At 42.7% G+C, this 24907-nt stretch overlaps 1 protein-coding gene across 1 annotated transcript in view; it reads right to left on the bottom strand.

Annotated features, from left to right (window-relative positions):
• The window catches only part of LOC143775260 (uncharacterized), a 93296-nt gene that overhangs the window by 5782 nt on the left and 62607 nt on the right, over nt 1–24907 (bottom strand). Inside the window, exons 16-26 of the mRNA XM_077263178.1 lie at nt 24070–24125; nt 23265–23376; nt 21764–21852; nt 19789–19924; nt 19501–19697; nt 18888–18978; nt 16504–16684; nt 14496–14665; nt 14223–14378; nt 13085–13227; nt 12848–12996 (exon numbers count right to left, since the gene is read on the bottom strand). Of these exons, the coding sequence (XP_077119293.1) occupies nt 12848–12996; nt 13085–13227; nt 14223–14378; nt 14496–14665; nt 16504–16684; nt 18888–18978; nt 19501–19697; nt 19789–19924; nt 21764–21852; nt 23265–23376; nt 24070–24125 (1480 nt within the window). The remainder of the gene's footprint in view (nt 1–12847; nt 12997–13084; nt 13228–14222; nt 14379–14495; nt 14666–16503; nt 16685–18887; nt 18979–19500; nt 19698–19788; nt 19925–21763; nt 21853–23264; nt 23377–24069; nt 24126–24907) is intronic.

Here is a 24907-nt window from a genome sequence, read left to right as displayed (position 1 = left end):
TCCCTCCTCATTTAAGCATGCCATCATACATCCACTACTTAAAAAGCCCTCCCTCGATCAAAATTGTGCCGCTAATTATAGACCTGTCTCTAATCTTCCCTTCATCTCTAAACTCCTGGAACGCCTGGTCCACTCCCGTCTTACCCGCTATCTCTCAGATAATTCTCTTCTCGACCCTCTTCAATCTGGTTTCCGCTCTTTACACTCTACTGAAACTGCCCTCACTAAAGTCTCTAATGACCTACTAACAGCTAAATCTAATGGTCACTATTCCATGCTAATTCTCTTGGATCTCTCCGCAGCATTCGACACTGTGGATCATCAGCTCCTCCTCACTATGCTCCGCTCCATCGGCCTCAAGGACACCGTTCTCTCTTGGTTCTCCTCCTATCTCTCTGGCCGATCCTTCACTGTTTGTTTTGCTGGTTCCTCCTCCTCTCACCTTCCCCTTACTGTTGGGGTTCCTCAAGGATCAGTCCTAGGCCCCCTCCTCTTCTCTTTGTATACTGCCCCTATTGGACAAACAATCAGTAGATTTGGTTTCCAGTACCATCTCTATGCTGACGACACCCAATTATATACCTCTTCTCCTGTTATCACGCCGACCTTTTTAGAAAACACCAGTGATTGTCTTACCGCTGTCTCTAACATCATGTCCTCCCTCTATCTGAAACTGAACCTGTCAAAAACTGAACTCCTCGTGTTCTCTCCCTCTACAAACCTACCTTTGCCCGACATTGCCATCTCTGTGTGCGGTTCCACCATTACTCCAAAGCAACATGCCCGCTGCCTTGGAGTCATCCTTGATTCCGAGCTTTCATTCACCCCCCACATCCGATCACTGGCTCGCTCTTCTTATCTGCATCTCAAAAACATTTCCAGAATTCGCCCTTTTCTTACTTTCGACTCTGCAAAAACTCTTACTGTCTCACTTATTCATTCTCGTCTGGACTATTGTAACTCTCTACTAATTGGCCTACCTTTTACCAGACTCTCCCCGCTCCAATCTGTCCTGAATGCTGCTGCCAGGATCATATTCCTCGCCAACCGTTACACCGATGCCTCTACCTTGTGCCAGTCATTACACTGGCTACCCATCCAATCCAGAATCCAGTACAAAACTACTACCCTCATCCACAAAGCACTCCATGGCTCAGCACCACCCTACATCTCCTCTCTGGTCTCAGTCTACCAACCTACCCGTGCCCTCCGCTCTGCTAATGACCTCAGGTTAGCATCCTCAATAATCAGAACCTCCCACTCCCGTCTCCAAGACTTTACACGTGCGGCGCCGATTCTTTGGAATGCACTACCTAGGTTAATACAATTAATCCCCAATCCCCACAGTTTTAAGCGTGCACTAAAAACTCATTTGTTCAGATTGGCCTACCGCCTCAACGCATTAACCTAATTATCCCTGTGTGGCCTATTAATAAAAAACAACAACATAATCACGTTCCTCCATCATGTTCTCATACACTTTATGCAGTTAATAGCCTCTGTGTCTGTACTGTTACATACTTAGGCAGTTAACTGGTTCATGCAGCTTTACATGAACACCCGAGCCTTACACTATGGCTGGTCCAAATAACTAAAGCAATTGTTACCATCCACCTCTTGTGTCTCCCCTTTTCCTCATAGATTGTAAGCTTGCGAGCAGCAGGGCCCTCATTCCTCCTGGTATCTGTTTTGAACTGTGATTTCTGTTATGCTGTAATGTCTGTTGTCTGTATAAGTCCCCTCTATAAGTTGTAAAGCGCTGCGGAATATGTTGGCGCTATATAAATAAAATTATTATTATTATTATATTATTATAACAAACAAAAAAGTACACATTTGGTATCGCCACTTCCGGAACAATCCAACTTGTAAAACTGTCCCACCAGTTAACTCCTTTAATGAATACCATTAAAAAAATACAAATAAAAAATGAGGCAAAAAATTATGCTTTTCATCATATCGCCAAGCAAAAAGTAGAATAAAACGGGATCAAAAAGACGAATGTAAATAATAATGTACCACTGAAAACGTCATCTTGTCCCGCAAAAAAACAAGCCACCATACTGCTCCATCAGCAGAAAAATTAAAAAGTGCTTATTGCGTAAAAGCACAAAAACACACAAAAAATATATAAACGTGGTATTGCTGCTGACCCAAAGAATAAAGCTGCTTTATCAATTTTGCCACATGCGGAACGGCATTAAAAAAAACCATCATGTGCCCGAAAATTGTACCAATAAAAACATCAACTCGTCCCGCAAAAAGCAAGCATTCACATGACTCTTTCGGCAGATATATGGAAAGATTATAGCTGTGAAAATATGGCGATTCAAAAACTAGTGTTTGCAAAAAAAAAGCGTCTTTTAGTGTGTGACAGCAACCAAACATAAAAAAAGTATAAATCTGGTATCACTGTAATTGCACCAAACCAAATAATAAAGTGGTCTTATCACTTATACTGTGAGAGGAACGGTGCAAAGAATACATAAAACCAATTGTTTACCTGCTGTTGATTTGTTCATTCTGCCTCCTAAAGATCGCAATAAGGCTCAGCGCACATTTATCCTGTGCTCTTCGCTGAGCGCTTACACCAGGGTTTCTGTGTAAATCTCTGAAATATGCGATTCAGAAGGAATCCCTATAATGAGGCAGATAGAGACACTGTGGATGCCATCTAGCCTATGATCCAGGGGTGTCCGTCTATTTAGGTGTGCATAAAAGTGCAGTCAGCCAACAGAGGCCAGATGAGGTCCAGAATAACTCTGCTGCTTCATTATAATGAATGGATCCCTCAGGGGTTTCATCTGAATAACGTCACTTGGAGATTTACATGGAAACCCCAATGTAAGTATTCAGCGTAGCGTGCAGGATAAATCTGACTCCCAAAATGTTACATAAAATGTTCCCAATAAAAGCTTCAAATCAATCTACAAATAAAGCAAGTCCCCACTCAGGTCCGTTATCTGTTAATGGAAATATAGGGGCTTCCACGTTACTGTTAGTACAACGGCTCTGGATAAGCGAAAAAGCTCCTCTCACCCCAAAAGAAATCCAGCAAATTCTGCACTCCAAAATCCAAATGCCCCCCTCCCTTCTGAGCGCCAGTGTGCCTAAACCATATTTAGCATCCACATGTTTGGTATTTCTGTAGCAATAAGAGCCCGCCTAATTTACGGGTGCATGTCTCCAGAAGCATGAGCTGGTCACCACAACGAACTGGTCACTACAAAGTACTGGTGACTACAACGTACTTGTCACTACATTAGCAGTTTGCAATTTTCACTCAGCAACATCCACTGCTTCTTGTTTCTGGAAAACACTCATGGAGTCACTACACCTGTAGATAAATTCCCAAAAGGGTATAATTTCCAAAATGGCTTCACTTGAAGGCAGGGCGAGACTGGGACTAAAATTCAGCCCTGGCATGTGAAGGTGCACAGGTCCACTTGTCATGTGGAGAGTTTGTAATATGTTTGTGCACCTGTATGTTTCAAGAAGTAAGGTGCATGTAACACAACTATTGTATATAACATATAGTTATGGGCAGCACGGTGGCGCAGTGGTTAGCACTGCTGCCTTGCAGCGCTGGAGTCCTGGGTTCTAATCCCACTCAGGACAACATCTGCAAATAGTTTGTATGTTCTCTCCGTGTTTGCGTGGGTTTCCTCCGGGTACTCCGGCTTCCTCCCACATTCAAAAGACATACTGATAGGGACAGTGATAATGTGTGCAAAATTGTAAAGCGCTGTGGAATATGTTAGCGCAAAAAAAAAAATAAAATAAAGATAGTCACAGCTGTGCGCAGTATTACAGCTCAGTCGTATTTGTTGCTCTTGATTTGAACCCAGGACTCAAGCGCTGCATCCTGCTCATACCCCAGTACTGAGCCGCTGCCGTGTCCATATTACTGCACCTGCTGTGTGGTGCAATAACAGTGCTCCTCTTACTGCTCCACATAATAATGCCTCCTTTGTTCCTTCTAGATGGTAAAATTGCCCCCTAGAAAATATTAATACTAATATTAATACGTTGTGGAAATGCACTAGAAAACAGTGTCCATATTTTTCCCCTGGAAAGTAATAATGCCCCATGTGCACGTATGATGGTCATTGTACTCTGAGTGCCCCTATAACAAATATGCTTCTTAAGTGCCCACTTAACATCTACTAATGTTCCCTGAGTCCCCAATGTACAACTCCTCTATATACATTATGACGGGCAGACTGCTCCCCTATATACAGTATAATACACTCACAGTTCCATTATACACAATATGATGTTCCCACCACTGCCCTCTACTCAGTATGATGGGCCCACAGCTCCACTATAAACAGTATGATGGTCCCCCATCTCCGCTATACACAATATGGTGGTCCGACAGCTCCCCAATCACAGTACAGTGGTTCCACAGCTCCACTATACACAGTACGGTGGTTCCACAGCTCCACTATACACAGTACGGTGGGCCCACAACTCCATTATACACAGTACGGTGGTTCCACAGCTCCACTGTATACAGTATGGTGGTCCCAGAGCTCCACTATACACAGTATGATGGTCCCACCTCTCCTCTATACACAATATGGAGGTCCGACAGCTCCCCATTCACAGTATGGTGGATCCACAGCTTCCCTATACACAGTATGGTGATCCCACAGCTTCCCTATACACAATATGGTAGGCCAACAGCTCCACTATACACAGTATGGTGGTTCCACAGCTCCACTATACACAGTACGGTGGTTCCACAGCTCCACTATACACAGTACGGTGGTACCACAGCTCCACTTTACACAGTACGGTTGTACCACAGCTCCACTATACACAGTACGGTGGTACCACAGCTCCACTATACACAGTACGGTGGTTCCATACCTCCACTATACACAGTATGTTGGTTCCACAGCTCCACTATACACAGTATGGTGGTCCCAGAGCTCCACTGTACACAGTATGATGGTCCCACCTCTCCTCTATACATAATATGGAGGTCCGACAGTTCCTCATTCACAGTATGGTGGGTCCACAGCTTCCCAATACACAATATGGTGATTCCGCAGCTTCCCAATACACAGTATGGTGGGCCCACAGCTTCCCAATACATAGTATGGTGGGCCCACAGCTTCCCTACACATAGCATGATGTCTCAACTGCTCCTCCAAAATACTGAATAATGAATACCACAGTAGCCCTCTGACTATATAATGGCTCCCGCATTAGTACCCAAACTGTATAATGGTCCCCAACATTAGCTTCCAAACTGTACAGTATAATGCTCCGCGACATTAGTTCCCAAATTGTATAATGGTCCCAGCATTAGTCCCGAAACTGTACAATGCCCCCCATATTAGCTCCTAATCTGTATAATGACCACTGCATATTAGCTCCCAAACTGTATAATGGCCCCCAAATTAGTCCCCAAACTATATAATGCCCTCTCACATTAGCTTGCAAACTGTATAATGGCCCCTGCATTAGTCCCCAAGCTATATAATGGCCCCTGCATTAGTCCCCAAGTTATATAATGGCTGCTGAAATAGTCCCTAAAGTGTATGAGGGCCCCCACACAGTTTTGAGTTCCCTCACACTACGTATAAGGTTCCCCCATTGTTTATGATGCCCCCACATCACACCACAAGTTTTAATTAAAAAAAAAATCATATACTTCTCTAACCCAGGATCCTGACAAGTCCAGGGACAAGGCAACGAGCTGCATAGCGCCGTCTTCCGCACCAAAAGTCAGAGTCCCAGCGCAGTGCAATGATGGCAACGCTCCAGGATTCTGACGTCCTCAGTGTGCGTTGTTCTGTAGACCTGAAGCAAAAAGCGATCTGTGGTCTACAGAACAGAGAGTGGTACAGGGAGATCTACAGCAGGGCTTAACTGTATATGCGCATTATACATGCTGATTAATTAAGGGCAGTGTAGCTCTGGGTGAGCCCCCCTGAGCTGGGGACCCAGGGTAACCGTCCACTCTGCCTGCCCCCTGTAGCTACACTACTGTATACTGTGGCTACAGACATCAGATATTACACCATTCACATATTTCGATGTATATAACATCCGATGTCTGTGCATACATAATATTATATCCCTAATATATCGGATGTTATATACAGGGTAATGTGTCATGCTATATATTACACTATGCATATAGACATCAGATCTTATAACATCACATATTACCCTGTAAATAAGATCAGATGCCTGTGCATACAGTATAGGATATAGGAGTGACATATTCTCCCATACACTGTGTGTGCCATGTGCATTGGATATGCACTGATCATTCCTGGACCGGCTACAGGACATACATAATATAATATATGGAGTCTCTATATATTATATGCAGTGTATGATGTCCTTCAGCCAGGCTCAGGAGCAGTCAGCTATGATCCTGTATACAGCTGTCTGCTGTGAGTTATTGCTGCAGCTGGATCTTAGGGTACTGTCACACAGTACCATTTTGATCGCTACGACGGCACGATCCGTGACGTCGCAGCGATCGTATGAATATCGCTCCAGCGTCGTAGACTGCGGTCACACGTTGCAATCACGGCGCTGGAGCGATGCCGAAGTCCCCGGTAACCAGGGTAAACATCGGGTAACTAAGCGCAGGGCCGCGCTTAGTAACCCGATGTTTACAGTGGTTACCAGCGTAAAAGTAATAAAAAAACAAACAGTACATACTTACATTCCGGTGTCTGTCCCCGGTGTTCTGCTTCTCTCCACTGTGTAAGCGCCATAGCCGGCAAGCACAGCGGTGACGTCAGACGTCACCGCTGTGCTTTCCGGCTGGCAGACGCTCACACAGTGGAGAGAAGCTGAGACGCTGGAGGACAGACACCGGAATGTAAGTATGTACTGTTTGTTTTTTTACGTTTACGCTGGTAACCACGGTAAACATCGGGTTACTAAGCGCGGCCCTGCGCTTAGTTACCCGATGTTTACCCTGGTTACAAGCGAACACATCGCTGGATCGCTGTCACACACAACGATCCAGCGATGTCAGCGGGTGATCAAGCGACGAAAGAAAGTTCCACACGATCTGCTACGACGTACGATTCTCAGCAGGATCCCTGATCGCTGCTGCGTGTCAGACACTGCGATATCGTAACGATATCGCTAGAACGTCACGAATCGTACCGTCGTAGCGATCAAAATGGTACTGTGTGACAGTACCCTTACACACAGATCGGGCAATGCTGGAGCCCATGACCTCACTGACAGGGGTGAGACGATCTGTTTCAAGGTTCAAGCTGGGCAATAAATCATCTCCCCTGCCTCAGTGTGACTGCAGACACCACCAAGATGGCAAGATCCGACCTTGCCAGAGACCTCCTGCCCCGGCCCCCTGCTCTGCTGACCTGATCACAGAAGCTCCTCTCAGCCCAGTGGGCTCGCAGGTGACGTCCACCCTCACATCATGCGGTGTGTTTGCAATGCTGGGATGCCTGGGACGGCACTTATACAACGCTATGGTACAGTACAGTGTCGGGAGGCCTAAAACTTCTGCATGGGGCAGACCTGCACAGCCGCTCCTGCTTGTGTACACGATCGCGCTCGAGAATTGAAATCAGCAGGGCCAAGGGGCAGCACAGAACACAGCGCGCCGCCCCCCTGGTCCTGCTGGTTTCATTAGTGCAGCGTGATTGTGTTTGCAAGGCAAGATAATGCTGCCTGACGTGCACGCTGAAGAGGGATTGGAGGTGATCGAGCGGCCCATTAGAGGGACCGGCCTTTCTGGCATTTGCCAGAAATGCCAGATGGCCAGTCCGGCGCTGCCTGAAGGGGGATTATGCTCTTCTAGCTCTGTATATGGAGTCCGCAAACTATTCTAGGAAAATCTGAGCTCAAGGAGGCAAATAGTGCTCCGTCCCTCCCGAGTCTCGCCATATGGCTAAGCAGTACTATACAGCCACATATGGAGTATTTCCACATTCAGCAGAAATTCTGGAACAAATTTTGGTGCCATATTTACTCATTTCCCAGTGTGAAAATGCAAAATCTGTCTCTAAAATCAAATTTTGGGGGTACAAATGTAATTTTTTTTGTTCATTGCCCAATGGTATAAAATTCTGTGACACACCTGTGGTGTTAATATTATCAGTGCACCCTTAGATGAACTTAATGAGAGGTGTAGTTTGTACAATGGGGTCTCTTATGGGAGGGTTTCTGCTGTTCTGGCATCTCAGGGGCTCTGTCAATGTGACATGGTCCCCTCAAACCAGTCCAGCAAAATCTGAACTCCATTATGGCATTTCTACCCTTCTGAGCTTTGCACTGCGCCTCAAAAGTAGTTTTCCCCCACATATGGGGTATCAGCGTACTCAGGAGACATTTTTGTGTGAAAAAAATTTTTTTTCATTTTCATAGATGAACATTGTAAAATACTGTGAATAACCTGAGGGTTGAAGGTGCTCACCACATATCTTGATAAATTCTTTGAGAGGTCTAGTTTACAAAATGGGGTCACTTGTGGAAGGTTTCCACTGTTTAGGCACATGATAGGTTCTCCAAACGAGACATGACACCTGCAAACAATTTCATCAAAGTCTTCATTCCAAAACGTCACTTTTTTTCTTTTCTTAGCCCTGCCGTGCACCCAAACAGTAGTTTACCCTCTCATATGGGGCATATGCATACTCAGGCGAAATTGCACAACAAATTTTGGGTTCCATTTTTTCCTGTTACCCTTGTGAAAATACAAAATTTGGGGCTAAAATAACATTTTTGTAAGAATTATTTTTTTTTATTATTTTCAAGGCTAAATGTTATAAACGTCTATGTATCATCTAGGGGCTCAAGGTGTTCACCACACATCTAGATAAGTTCTGTGAGGGTTCTAGTTTCCAAATGGTGTCACTTGTGGGCGGTTTCCACTGTTTAGATACATCAGGGGAACTCCAAATGCGAAATGGTGTCCGTTAATTATTCTAGAAAATGTTACATTCAAAAAGTCAAATGGTGCTCTTTTCCTTCCGAGCTGTGCTGCATATCTTAACGGTGCTTATCCCCCACATATGGGGTATCAGCATGCTCAGGAGAAATTGCTCAACAAATTTTGGGGTCCATTTTTTCTTGTTACCCTTGCGAAAATAAAAAAAAAATGCATCTAAAGTAAAAATTTTGTGGAAAAAGTTAAATGTTCATTTTTCCTTCTACATTTCGTTAATTCCAGTGAAGCACCTGAAAAGTTAATGAACTTCTTGAATGTGGGTTTTAACACCTTGAGGGGTGCAGTTTTAAGAATGGTGTTAATTTTGAGTATTTTCTGTCATATGGGCCCCACAAAGTCGCTTCAAATGTGTTGTGCTCCCTAAAAAAAAAAAAAAATCTACATTTTGTTGGAAAAATGAGAAATCACTGGTCACCTTTTAACCCTTATAACTTCCTAACAAACAAAAAATTATGTTTCCAAAATTTTGCTGATGTAAAGTAGATGTATGGAAATGATATGTATTAACTACGGTATTTTGTGTGACAAAATGCTGTCATTTAAGGGCATAAATATTAAAAGTTTGAAAATTAAAACATTTTTGCCAAATTTCCATTTTTTTCATAAATAAACACATCATATAGAAGGAGTTTTACCACTATCATGAAGTACAATTTGTCACGAAAAAAACCACAATCTCAGATTCAGTGGGATTCATTGAGGCGTACCAGAGTTATTACCACATAAAGTGACACTGGTCAGAATTGTAAAATTTGGCCTGGTCATAAAGGTGAAAACAAGCTTGGGGGGGGGGTTAAAGGGGTTAATAAATCAATAAGCAATTAAAATAAGCAACTTTGTAACTTATCAGAAAAATCTGCTTCTTTCTCCACCAGTACTGTTCATTCATTCTTAAAATCTGTATTCAATGAAGACAGGTATTCACATAACTGAGACAGGAGATGGCAGTTGGTTCTTATAAAGTTCTATGTAGAACAGGGAGTGGGACTAGGGGCAGAGCTCCTGCCTCCTATCTACATAGACTTTTATCAGTAGTATCTGTCATCTTCTATTTCAGTAATGTAACAATCTGTCTTTACTGAATACAAATTTTATCTGTGAATTGAGAGTTTTTAAAAAGTAATGATCAGTCTACGAGGAGAAAGAAACAGACTCCTCTGATAGGATATCTTACAAAGTTGCTTATTTTCATGTGTATTATTGATTTATGAAATAAAACTTCAAACAATGGTGACTCTAAAGCCTAAGTCACACGAAACGACTTACCAACGATCACGACCAGCGATACGACCTGGCCGTGATCGTTGGAAAGTCGTTGTGTGGTCACTGGGGAGCTGTCACACAGACAGCTCTCTCCAGCGACCAACGATCAGGGGAACGACTTCGGCATCGTTGAAACTGTCTTCAATGATGCCGAAGTCCCCCTGCAGCACCCGGGTAACCAGGGTAAACATCGGGTTACTAAGTGCAGGGCCGCTGTTATGATCCTAGTGGCAAGGATCGCAAATCGGACTAGCTAAGAAACTGAACCGACGACTAGCTCTGGGGAAGTGGTAACTGAATTGACCGCAACCTGATCCTATCCGCAAACAACTATAGGCAGCCGTGGAACGTAACCTGGAAATCCTAGACGTCTCGTCACGGCCTGAGAAACTGACTATTCCTAGAGAGAAAGTAAGTCCTCACTTGCCTCAGAGAAATGACCCCAAAGATATAGAAAAGCCCCCCACAAATATTAACGGTGAGTTAAGGGGAAAGCACATACACAGAGATGAAATAGATTTAGCAAATGAGGCCCACTAACACTAGATAGCAGAAAATAGGAAGAGAACTGTGCGGTCAATGAAAAACCCTATTCAAAATATCCACGCAGAGATTGCTCGAGCCCCCGCACCAACTAACGGTGCGGGGGAAGCAACTCCGTACCCCAGAGCTTACCAGCAGCAAGAAATCACATATTAGCAAGCTGGACTAAACTCATCATAAACAGAAATCATATTGCAGACAGATGAGCAAAAAATAATCAAACAGAACTTAGCTTCTCATGAAGAGACAGAAAACCAAGATAGTCAGGAGTAATCAGAATAGCACTGAATACATCGACAGCCGGCAACAAGTGGAGGTGAAGCAGAGCTAAATAGGAACCTCCCTAGAGAATAACGAGGCAGCTGATCCAGCCACAGACCCGCAAGATAACAAACAAAGCCACCAGGGGGAGCCCAAAAATAAAACTCATGCAATACCACCTGTGACCACAAGAGGGAGCCCGAAAACAGAGTTCACAACAGGCCGCGCTTAGTAACCCGATATTTACCCTGGTTACCATTGTAAAAGTAAAAAAAAAAAAAACACTACATACTCACATTCTGATGTCTGTCACGTCCCCCGGCGTCCACAGGGTTAAAACTGCTTTCGGCAAGAGCGTTGCTAATGCACGCGCTGCTGCCGAGAGCTTCCCTGCACTGAATGTGTCAGCGCCGGCAGTAACAGCGGTGACGTCACCGCTGTGCTCTGCTTTACGGCCGGCGCTGACACAGTCAGTGCAGGGAAACTCTCGGCAGCAGCGCGTGCATTAGCAACGCTCTTTCCGAAAGCAGTTTTAACCCTGTGGACACCGGGGGACGTGACAGACATCAGAATGTGAGTATGTACTGTTTTTTTTTTAACTTTTACAATGGTAACCAGGGTAAATATCGGGTTACTAAGCGCGGCCCTGCGCTTAGTAACCCGATATTTACCCTGGTTACAAGTGAACACATCGCTGGATCGGCATCACACACGCCGATCCAGCGATGACAGCGGGTGATCAGCGACCAAAAAATGGTCCTGATTATTCCCCAACGACCAACGATCTCCCAGCAGGGGCCTGATCGTTGGTCGCTGTCACACATAACGAGATCGTTAGCGGGATCGTTGCCAAGTCACCAAAAGCGTGATGTTGCAACGATATCGTTAACGATATCGTTATGTGTGAAAGTCTGCCCTAAAAAGCATTTCTCTCTAGTCTGGCTTGTTATCTCACCTAATTAATCTCTTCATTCCTGTTCCATTTTTTCAATTTAGTTTTTTCCTCCCCTTCTTTCAAGAGCTATAACTTCAGCACTGCTATGTATAGCAGAAATTATGATCTCCTTTGAACACCGGCTATGGGCTGACATTTACAGGAGGATCGTGATGACAGACACGGGGGTGTTCAGCAGAACCCGACTATCATGACAACCCATCAGTGCCACGCGATAGGAGCATGTAATGGCGCGCTTACAGGAGGCTCGTGTTGAATCCGCTGCCAGAGATTGACAGAGGGATTCCACAGGTTAACATCCACAGGTGGAGCATCACTCCACCCACGGCTGTTAAAGGCACATGACATCTGGTTAAATCAGCTGTCATGGGCGCGGAAAGATGCGGGCTCAGCGTCGGAGCCCACTTCAAAGTCAGGGACACGACATATGACGTAAATATACGTCATATGTTGTGAAGGGGTTTAATCTAACCATTCCCTGTTCTCCCTTCCTGGATGTTCCTCAGAGTTTGGTCCCTTTTATCATTAGTTCCCACACTTTCCATTCACTCAGAAGCACTTTGTGTCTGGACATATACACATACAGTCTTAGGTTCAGGCAGCTCTACTTTAATACTCTTATTTATTCTAATGATTTCTGGACCATACACTACAAGCACTTTTTACCTTTTGTGTTACCCCTACTTCCTTATGGATTGTAAGCTCTTGTGAGCAGGGCCCGCACTCCTCTTGTTTGAACTGTTACTCTGTAATGTCTGTGTTTTTTTGTACGTGCACCCTCCGACTTGTAAAGTGAACATTGAAATATGTTGGTACTATAGAAATAAAATTATTATTAAAATTACTATTATGGAAATGCTTCTCACCAGCAACAGATCCAATCTCAAGAAATATGTCTTCTGTCCATCCACTGACTGGTCCAAACATGGCATTACCAGTGCAGAGCCGTACTAGTGCCTCCAATTGTAGCTCGGTGCAGCTAAGAGAGAATTGACCGAGATACATGATGGCAGAGCTAATTCAAAGAAGAACGGAACAAATCGGTTATTATTGTTATTATTATATATTCGATTACTACACTAATGGAAAAAAAGGCAAAATACCAAAATTCCAGTGGTGTGATCTGTTGTATGTCTATCTCAGGTAGACCACAAATTAAGTATCCAAGAGTCACCAAGTGCAATGCAGTCAAATCCTTGGCTGTGACTTTATAAGTCTTCAGGAATCTATTGACCAATGTGTTTAGCTGTGGAAATATTAAGATAATGAAATGTCAATATTCCAGAGCTCATTGAATATTCAGGAGGTTGTAGGATGGTATTCATTATATATACAGCCCTGGCAAAAAGTAAGAGACCACCACACCAAAACCCTGTCATGGGCAGCCCAATCTCCAGACCTGAACCCCATTGAAAACCTCTGGAATGTAATCAAGAGGATGATGGATAGTCACAAGCCATCAAACAAAGAAGAACTGCTTACATTTTTGCACCAGAAGCAGTGTGAAAGACTGGTGGAAAGCATGCCAAGACGCATGAAAGCTGTGATTAAAAATCATGGTTATTCCACAAACATTGATTTCTGAACTCTTCCCGAGTTAAAACATTAGTATTGTTGTTTCTAAATGATTATGAACTTGTTTTCTTTACATTATTTGAGGTCTGAAAGCACTGGGGTTTTTTTTGTTCGTTTTTTTTTTTTTCATTTTGACAATTTCTCCTTTTCAGAAAAAAAATACAATATGTATTGCTTGGAAATTCAGAGACATGTTGTCAGAAGTTTGTAGAATAAGTGAACAATTTACATTTCACTAAAAAATGTAAATATAAAGAGAAAAATGAGACAAACTGCAGAGGTCTCTTAATTTTTTCCAGAGCTGTATTTCATGTAAAATTACAAGAAAGAATTGTAGGCATTAAAGGCTTATTCAAACACCCGTTGATCCTGGTCTGATGAAGGACCAGAGCATTATGGCTTTATATATTTCTATGAGGCTGTCACGCCCAGGTTGGGAGAGCCACGACCAGTCCGTGCATTGAGGTGCATGCACAAATCGATTTGCAAGGACAACTGAATGAGGCCTTATACAAATTGTCTCTTCAGAGAGGAAGAGAACTAGAACTCCTGTGCCAGCTATTGGAAGTAGCAATCCTAACAGTCAATGTCGACCGTTTAATGAGCCTTGTCACATGACTTAGGATAGAAGCCAAGCCAGAATCTCACTTATAGAAATTTCATTACCTGACTCGTAGTCCATTCTTGCTGGTTTCCAAAAGCCTCCACAACTTGCAAATCTTCTAAAGAAACCACCTTGAGTTGCTTCACACTAAGCTTAGTGGCCAAACGACCGAGCCGCAAAACGACATGTTTAGGAAGGACAGACACAGGTCCAGCTATCTATAAAGAGAATGCAGCCAGTATACCATTATGCTCACTTATATAAGGCCAGCATATTCCAAAGTATTCTTGTGCTTTCAACCTAAGGCTGATATCTGAAAACCCCAGATTTCCTACCTTCAGTACTCCGGTCAATAAAGGAGACAGCTCACTGTTAGGAATATCAGGATCCTGACCTATTTGTTCCAGGCAGTCCATAAAATTGACAGGAGTCATGGAGAGGAGAACTTCTACACCCCAAGCCGAGACAATGCTGCCACGAAGATTTGCACACTCCGGTACCAGCACTGAATAGAGAAGAAAAAGCAATAAATGATAAATCCTTTCAAGGAAACAATCATATAGTCAGATTGTACATTGTTTATAGACATTTTTATTAATTTTGTTCTATGATGTCCAATTAGTTCATATTTGCATCGTAAGACTACAATGAAAGGTCTTCATTCACCGACAAACATTTAGATTAAACAGTAGCCAACATTTTAATTTTTATTTCAGCAATCAATAGTACAGCTGAAAATAAGTAAATTTGTAATATATCCTTTCAGTGAAATCTGCTTCTTTCATGTGCTGGATTGATTTTGCACTCTGAATTCATGACTAAAAACTATATTCAGTGAAGACACGTGTTCCCATTACGGAGATAAGAGAGTTGTGCTTGTAAAATTCTATGGAGAGGACTAGGAGGAGGCGGACATAGACATTGTGCTGAAAATGTTTCTGAAACAACAGTAACAGTTCTCCATAACATTTTATGAGCCCCAACTGTTATCTCCTATCTCAGTTATGGGAAAATGTGTATTCACTGAAGACAGATTTTACCTGAGAATATAGAATTGTGATAATGAAAGATCAGTCCAGGAGGAGAAGGAAGCAAATTTCTCTGATATCATGTATTACAAAGCCTTGTATATTCACATGTGCTATTGATGTATCAAGAAAGAAAATTAAAACAATGATTACTCTTTAAGGTTAGCCAAACCCGATAGGAGCGGCTGAGCATCAAATACATATATAAATCCCCTACATTATCTTCTGGGCAGACTTGGAGAGGCCCATTCAAGGCAGAGTAAGCGACCTATATGTATATGAGCCTCTCCAACTCTGCCCTGAAGATGATGTAGGGGAGAAAAGAAGAATTTTTCCTTTTCTCTGCTCTTCTACTAATTTAATTTTATTGAATGAATAAAAATTATTTTTTTTAAAGCGTGGTTTTCTTAACAAATTTTCCAATTTTTTTAAAAGTGGTTGATTTGCTGCAAAAACCATTCCCTGTGCAAAACACCTCTCTGATTTATGCAACAAATTATGTAGTAGCTAAACAGACAATAAAGTTAACTTTCATACTGACGTCAATTTCATAAAAGATAACATACCTCTACTCTTTATTTAGAGAATTGAGAGTGATTACAGAGATGTAGAGGGTCCCGTCCTGACAATGTTTTCTTTTTTTTTTTTTTAGAAAGCTTGAGTATTTTCAGCTAATTTACAGAGGATTGTAAAGCTTACAATAATAAGCTAAGAGCATGTGCAACGTCTTTTTCAAGCAGTTAAACCCACTAAGTTTTTCAAGAGAAAGACGCTTCAGGAAATGCTGAGCTTTTTTTCCCTGATGCATCTTTTTAAGCATTCTTGGGTCATTTTAGAAGTGCTTTTTCAATGTCTTTGACTGCTATACGTTTTTCAAGCATTCTACCAGTGTTTTGTGTCTTTTTTTGTACTTGCATTTTCCAGACGTTTTTTAACTTCATTCAACAAAGAAACCCACAAAAAAAAAAACACTTGCAAAACATTTTAAAAGATGCCTGGGCGTCTTTAGAGCTGCACCATTGACTTGTATTATAAGGTTTAGAGCATCATACAAAAGGAAGCCCCTTGAAGAATGATCAGCTTACTTCTTTTAACCACTTGGCATCTTTGGAAACCTGAAGTGCTTAAAAAATTGCTGAAAAGACTGAACTTATGAACAGTAAGTAATTTTTACATAGAAATACATAAGCTCATTCTTTTGAGCGTTTAGTTAGTGCTTTTTCAGGTGGTTTTCAGCAAGTAATTCACCAGAAAAGGACGTTGTATGCTCTTAACCTAATAGGACTTCCTACAATTCAATCCAACCAACTCGAACCTGAACTATTCGACATGGAGCGAGCCAAAAACAACCGTTGGAGCAATGTACGTTGTTTCTGCATGTTCTCTGCCCGCTGGTCCACCGTTTCACCCTTTGTGCAGGCAGTACCCAATTCTGATTTCCTCCATAATCGTTCTTCAGACAGCATTTTAAATAACCAACAGCTAGAAAGTGCAGCCTTCATAAAATAAGGGAACAGGAAACAAAAGCCATACAAATTAGAGTGTTGCTCATTATTTTGCCTCTCTGTATATGCAGTTCAATAAAATTAAAACATCATCCCGGGTCCTTGCCATAAGCAACGACATCACATTGTGAAAATTTGTAGCAATCTTTACCATTTTCTTTAGAATCATCTAATACAGGCACCAAATATGCAAACCTAACTTGTAATTTTGTTCTCTGAGAATGAAAACTAAATATATTCTCATATTTTTACTTAATTATCATTAACTAAAGTGGGAAGCTGACTGGCCACTGTTATGGTCAATATTACAGCTTCCAAACTTCGGTCTTATGCACACAGTAGAGTGGTGTACAGACCCATAAAAAGTCTACTCTGCACTGGTTGCACTCTGAAAATTAGCTAAGTGGTTCCTCTTCTTCCTATCAATTGGTGAGGGTCTCAAGTCCCAATCCCCACCGATAATGGATTCTGATGTGACTATATGTCACGGGGATACAAGGAGGGCGAGAGCTAATAATCTGGGCCCCTGCAATTTCCCTCAGACTAGGGAAACCCTGTCTGACCCTCTACCTGAAGTTTACACTGAAGGTGTGCATGTTCAGGCCTCCACCCTCACCCTGATTCCTGATTCAGCCCTAGACTGAACACCACCGCCCACCACCCAGTGAATGCAATAGACCAATACCCACAATTATAACAAACAAGGATAAAGGAAAATATACACCACGCCGCAGTCAATCAGGAATACACTATAAAGGTGCAGGGCAAAATAAATACAAATATAGGAAGGAGTAAATAAGACAAAGGAAAATACACCACCAGCAACGATTCTCCAACAACCAGCTCTCCACTCCGGACCGAGATAACTACGGATAAGACAGAAGCTATAATCGGCGACGCCCTAAGATCAGGAGAACCATTTAAAGGAAATGGGCATGGCCCAGCTTCCAATCCGAGGATCAGATAAATTAACCCCGGAGAAGCCAGACGAAAACTAGCCGACGCCAATGAGCAAACAGTGGTCAAACGCGGAATTACCGCTGTCTGTCGGACGACCTGGTCTGAACAGCGTCCGACATGACACTATATGTCAAAAGTCTTTTAAAAGTTTTCTTCCCCTCTAAGATAAAAAAAAATCCTGGTTTCCTGATGCCACCATTTGGGGGAGCTGAGGAGCTTCTTGCATACATCAACTTAAAGATATCATCAGGAAAACAGATATAGTATTAAACAAACCAGAACAGAATTTTGACAGTAAAACTAAAAATATTTTACAAGGTGGAGCCTTATTTTCAAGTACATTAATTGCTTCCTGCATTTGAATGTGAATAAAAGTTCTGGGCAGGCATCCGCAAGTGGGACCATGATTTGTACAATAAACTGCAATCCTAAAGTATTACAGTATAAAATATAAAGAGACTAAAACAAAATGTAAAAAAAAATTAAAATATGAAAAATATAAAAATAAAAATCACCCCTTTTTCCCCCATTAAAAAATTAAACAATATGTTTTGTATCAATCACCATGTCCGTAAAAGTGCAATCTATCAAAATGCAATTACCGTAACCCAAATGGCAAACACTGCAAAGAGGAAAAAATCAAACAGCCAGAATAGCTTTTTTTTGTCACGTTACCTCTCTAAAAAATGTAATAAAAAGCAAACTATCAAAAATCATATGTACCCCAAATGAGTATCAATAAAAGGGTTAGTTTGCCAATCCGAAAACAGGCCCTCACGTAGCTCCATCAACGGAAAAGTAAAAATGTTACAGGTCTCCGAAAATGTCATCACAAAGCAAATTTTTATTTTTTTTTACAAAATTCTGAATTTATTTTTTAGAACTTAAATAGAAGGACAAAACTATACAAGTTTATTATCGCCATGATCATACTGACCAGGACAATCATGTTTACAGGTCATTATTACCGCAAAATGAACGCCAAAAAAAAGTCCCTCAAAAGAAACAATTATGGAACTGCATTTTTTTTCACCATTCCATCCCACCTGGAATGGTACCAATCCAAACTACAGCTTGTTCTGCAAAAAATAAGCTTTACATCTATGGCTACGGAAAATTAAAAAAAGTTAGGGCTTTTAGAAGAAGACGAGAAAATAACAAGAGCACAAAAATGAAAATGTCCTGGTCTTTAAAGGAGTACTGTATGATGTCACTTCTATAGGCTGGAACTCACCATGTTGAGAGACTGCAGTGAGTTGAGTGGCAGTAAAGGAACCAACCTGTCCAAACGTTCCAGCAGCAGAGGTGTCCAAAGAGTCGGAGAGCTAAAAAGAATAAAAGATAAATGATTGTGCACCTCATTATAATTTTTTTCACCTTACTTTTCTATGTCATCTATATGCCTAATTAGGTATTGTGCATGTAAATAATTCAGCAAACAACACTATGTGAAAACATCATTAGTGCCCATGTAGAATTTCTGAACATGTAAAATATGGTCTCCCAACTATCCTACTGCTTCTGCTACTGATCCAACAGAACATTTTGTTCTTGGCTGTGCCAGCTTTCTCTGCTCTGCTTCTGCCTTCTCTCAGTGTTAGAGATAGCAGCTGGTGGGGTTAGAAGAAGAAGAAAACAGCGGACTTCCAGTTCTACATATATAGATGGCGATGAAGCTGATGCATGAGAGCTAGTGTTGGCAGCAGCATCCCTGGAATCCTACACATGTCCGTATGAGAGGACAAGGACACTATATACACATTCTTGTTGTTTATCTGCCGCTGATTTGTCTGCTGATTTATATGCTGACCTTGTTCAGTATCCCCTGACACCTGGGTGTTACATACCCAAAGCTTTGTGATTCTTGCAGCAGTTGTGATAATGGCAGCCATGTTTCTTGAGGATAGCAGTAATTTGTCACACGTTCAACATTCTTTAGCATCATTCCCTGGGACAATGTGAGATAAACTGAGCCTTTGAGAAATGGAGCTAAGCTTCCAAGAATGATAAATTGTGCCCGAGGGTCAATGGTTCCTGCAGAATTCTGCAGAAAAAGAAAGATGACATAGTGCTTATATGTGCAAATGTATGTGTATGCAAAGGTGAATATTGGTGAGCTGGCAGCATGGTCTTACCAGGCAACTTATGAGTGCATCAAGCAAGCCAAAGCGACGCTGCTGAGGTAAGGCGGCCACAGACTGAGCTTCAGATTTCAGCATGTGCAGTACATATCTACAGCTATTGGCTGGAAGGAGAGATACAGTACTGGGCCTAAAACAGAAGTATGGACAGTTATGTTGGGAGTGAAATATAAATCAATTTATTCAGCCCCCGCCAAGTTACAACAATGCTTTGGTGTCTTCAGCTCCACTGGAGCACCTACCACCGTTCGCGCCTCTGCAGTGCCAGTGAATGACGTTAGCAGCGAGATCACATGACCTGATCACAGTGCTGATGTCCCACTGCTTCAATTGTACTCATGTCTGAATAACGCAAGTATAATTGAACAACGGAAGCCGGCGCACTGCACTTTCTCTGAGCCGACTGTCAGCTTGACAGCCAGCTAGTAGAATGGCCGACTCCCAGGCCAGGAGGCTGCAAAGCGCCACCACCAGGGAGACACCTCAGACAGCCATGTCAGGTGGCTGGACGGTGCCTCCCTGCACCTGGGGCAGATCCCTGCGCGGGCTTATGTACTAGTGGCTCAGCGGGTAAAACCGGAGACCACTCGCTGCCGCCAGAAGACGGATTGTTAACTTTGGACACGATCTGAGGACCCTAGACCCTAGTTGCTGGTACTACTACCCCACCAGGAGCTACGATAAGTGTTGTTTGAAACTTAGACTGTCACACTGGTTTTGCTTATTTCATTTAACCCTTGTTGTTCCAATAGCTCTTTGCTACTGCCTATTAACTCCCTGCGAGATTACTATAACTTTTACTGTTAAAAGAATAAATAGTATTGTTATACCGTACTGCTCTGCAATCCCTGCGTACTGCATCTTAGCACCTGCTTACACATAATTGAGATAACCCACAGTGTCCGTGCCATTTCTATCATAGTAATTATTCGACCGGTCAGTGGTCACTGTGTGAGATAGCAGGTACGGAGGATGCAGTAACGGACTGTACACAGACCAAGGGTGGTGGGGACTTATTAAACACCAGAAACTCCAGGCAGGGAGAAAACGGAGGGACAATATTCCCTAATACAGTAAATGGCTAATGGGGTTAAATTAAAGAAACAAGGACAAATAAAACAGATAATTCAACTAATCATAACTTATCACTCAGACGCCATGGTCGAACTCCTGTCTGTGACTGGGGCTGCTTAGATTGCATCGCAGTGGGAGTTTGTCACAGTCCTGAGGAAGATGTGGTAATATCTCCTGATGTTGGTGGTGTCCTCTCATGGTCCGAACGACGGCGGCGACTCCTCAAGATCCTGACGCGGGTATTGGGTACAGTAGATGAGGCGATGAAGGGGGAAACGTCCTTATACTCAGCGGGTAATGTCCCAACACTATGGAGACCTGCAGCACTGCCCAAACAGTTTACAATGGGCAGCCCGGTTTGCTGTGTCGTATCGTTTGGTTCCTATGTCCCGTTTACAGACCTTGTCTCTCACGGTCAGTGCTGTCAGGGGGGCGGCTGTGGCAGCAGTCTCAGCGAGGGCAGGGATGTCAGCGGGGACAACGGGGTCTGAGCGGTACTTTGTCGGTATTCTCCTGTCCAAGCGCATTTCCGTCTCAGGCTCTGCTCTACTCGGCCCAGTCGCCTCACAGCTGATTTTACCTCACAGGCGTCTCGCGCGCTCGATGTTCCCGCCCAAACTGTTTGAATCCTCGCTCGCGAACGTTCTCTCAGCTTGACCATGCCCCCTTTTCTCGAGTACCGGGAGCGGTCCCACACTTTAAGCTTTCCCCCTGTAATTTAGGTGACAGCCCCGACGGTTCCGGACCCATTACGGAGGAGACATGCCTAGTTGGTTTCTTCCCCTTACAACTGTAGAGTACTGTAGATCAGCTGCCATTAAAAAGAATAGAAGCTGGTCTGCAGCTCCTGGCAGAGGCCGCTAAACAGTGGACAGAACTGATGTCTTTTACTTACTGAATCTCGGCAATCATCTGTGAGCTTAAACTTTTCAGCAGAGTAATAGATGGAGGAAGGGCAATTACTTTATCCAGTGCACAGCGAATCTGAACAGGAGAAGAGATGGAGGAGGGAACATGTGTAACACTTATATGCCATGTCATTATATCTATCACATAGGACAGACAGACAGTACGTGTATAGCAGTTAGTCAAGGAAGACCCGACAATATTTATGTAATGCAGATACGATTGGCTATATCCATATTCTGCTTACTCAGGGTTCACAATATGGATTTGGTGTGTGGTATAACATTGGTAAATAACAGAGCAGGATACCTATTTGATATTTACTGTCAATTCTATCACAGAACGAAATGTGAATATGTGAACACGGACATAGGACCCAATTCATCAAGTTTTTTATGCCAGAATTCAGTCGCAAAACACTTTGACATGTCCCAACGTTTTTGGCAACTCAAAATGTTGCAACTTTTGTCTTTTTCATGCCATTGTCGGACAGCTTTGCTACAGCCGGTAGAACTGGTGCAGGATGTGGCGTGACAAGACTTGCCTAAAATTGGTCAAAACTTACGTAAAGTGGTGTAAATTATTCCAGAAATGTATTCCAGTCCCTGACAGGAGTAACATTTCTGGTGGAGGTGCACGGCATTATTAATGAATTAGGAACCTCTTTCTCCACTAGTGCTGTCATGGGTTTATCACAACAGAGAGGAGCCAGAAGACCGCAGCGTCTGATTCATCCTACTCCAGCACCGATTAGAAGCACTTCACCTTCATATTAAATGGTGTAAGTTTCGTTTAGCAGTACAGGGTTTAATCTGCTCAGTTGAGAGCTCCTGGAAGCTTTCCTGCGTTAAGGCTGTCAGCTTGCCACTCCCATCTCCTATATAAACTGAGTCCTGGCTAGCACTAATTGCCAGAGCTAGCTTTTACTGCATGGCTCGAGGTTGTTGATGGTTGTTATTGGAGAAAGACGTTTGGTGGATTTATCTGTGACTGTTGCTAGATATTGTGTGTGTGTAATAATTCCCTTTCTTCTCCTACTTTGGTTTAACCACATTCTCCACTCCCCGGTGTTTACCTCTGTTGTTTATGTGTGTATATTTGTATGATTGGTATTTTCCTTTATCCCTGTAATGTATTACCTTGTTAGTCAGGTTGTTGTATTATGGTACACTACTACTCCCCTCTTCCCTGGGTGGTGGAAGGGTACAGACTGAGGGAGGATTCAGGAGCTAAGGCAAGGTAAGTGGCCCCGGCATCTTCATCATCAGAAGTAATCCGGGGAACAGGATGAGCTAGGGCTCCCCTAGCGTTAGGGACAGGGAAGGAGCCCCTGGTCCCGGGACACCCGACAACAGTCATAACAAATGCCTTCATTAAGACTGTCGTGCAAAACACTAGTATTAGGCCCATAGTATGGAAATGTCTAATTCCAAAATGTGCCGATTACTACAAACTCAACTCAGAGCAATATTTATATTTTGTGTTCTCACCACATGCTGCGGTAATGCATTGATGATATCATGAAACTGCTCCATAGCTTGTGTGAGGTTATCTTGTAGGAGGCTTATCAGGGAATCACAGTGGGATGGAGTCACTGTGGACCTACAAGTGATAAAGAGAAGAATTGTACTTGGGATGGAGGATTTTGATTAGGGTACATGGATATAACACAAATATATAAGGTAGGATGTATTAATATAAAAAAGATGAGGTTGGTGGGCCGAGGTCACCATACCACCCAAACAGGGACAGGAGGTCTGGTCCAACTTTCCAACTCTTATGGCAGAGAAATGTGACCATTCATGTAGGTCTCTTCTGGCCTTATGATATTGTTGTGATGCCAGTGGAAGATATGAGATTTATACAATTCACACTACCCTTAGGGAAGAAGGATAGAGTCTTTCATTGTGCTATGTCTTTATTGGAGTTACACACAAGAGGCCAAGTAAGAGGGTATGTTTGAAGAGGTAATATAAGGAGAAGATTTTCTCTCCAGATTTTCCATATGGAAAATCCTTTGGATATTACAGTAGAAGTAAAGAATATTTGCACATATTAACCAGGGCTGTGCGTATGACATCCACACAATGTCAATTTACTGTATGTTGCAGGTTTTTGCCCTCAGCAAACAGTGAAATGTGCAATAAATACAGAGCATTTCCAAATCAAAAGATACAGCAAAATCGAGATATCGCTGCTGCGGATTTCCAAACTTTTCATGGCAACATACCCATAGATGAAATGATAGATGTTTCCACGCACATATGTTGTAAAACAGGGAGATCACAAACCTACCTGACTCCATCCGACATACGCATCCCTTGTGTGACCTCCCGAATCAGCAGCAGTGCCTTGTATGGGAAGAAGATAGGTTGTTTTTGTCATTCATACAAGTGTGATTTGATATTTTAGACATTTATATTAACATGTCATACAACATTAATTTGCACTTGAAAAAATAAATCTGAATCCATAAACCTTGTACATGAGTTAGTTATGCCATAAATATTGCTGGGTCACATACGACTCTGAAGACCTATATTTTCGGGGAATATCTCCTTCAGCTTCAGCTCTTCCCCTCGTAATGTTGGATTCTGTTCTGATAATGAATTATGGGGGAGAATACACAGTCCACTGCTGTAATGTTCTCCTACATAATAATACAGGCTGACCTAATCAGGATTCATCATCTATTCACCTTATATCATTAATGTCGCCACGCATTGGTTCCTCCACAATGTTGCATATCCTAGGCCCATGTACATAAAGGGTTTCCGAGTTTAGCACATGTAGATGAGTTGCTGTTTCTTTATATTAGGAGATAAAATGTTATCATTGGTGGCAGAGAGGATAATCACCTATTCAGTGATTGAATGAAGACAATTAAGCCAAGAGCTGCACTTTCTCCGCCATCTCCTCCTCTCTGAAGCTGCTCACTACACTTCCACATGTTTCAGGGCAGCCAGGAGCCAGGTAGGGGAAGCCGCTCAACCACCGTGTGCATTCCCAAAATGAACTGTGTGCGTGGCCGGCACAGCCAGTGTCAGCGCACGTGCACACACTCAGGACTGCGCTCACACTAGGAAGAGAGTGCTGTGTATCATAAGCAGGGGAAATGCCTAAGATACTAAAT

Source organism: Ranitomeya variabilis, chromosome 5 (assembly GCF_051348905.1).
Source record: "Ranitomeya variabilis isolate aRanVar5 chromosome 5, aRanVar5.hap1, whole genome shotgun sequence".
NCBI lineage: Eukaryota > Metazoa > Chordata > Amphibia > Anura > Dendrobatidae > Ranitomeya > Ranitomeya variabilis.
The sequence above is the reverse complement of the archived record's forward strand: the minus strand, read 5'-3'. Positions and strand labels throughout refer to the sequence as shown.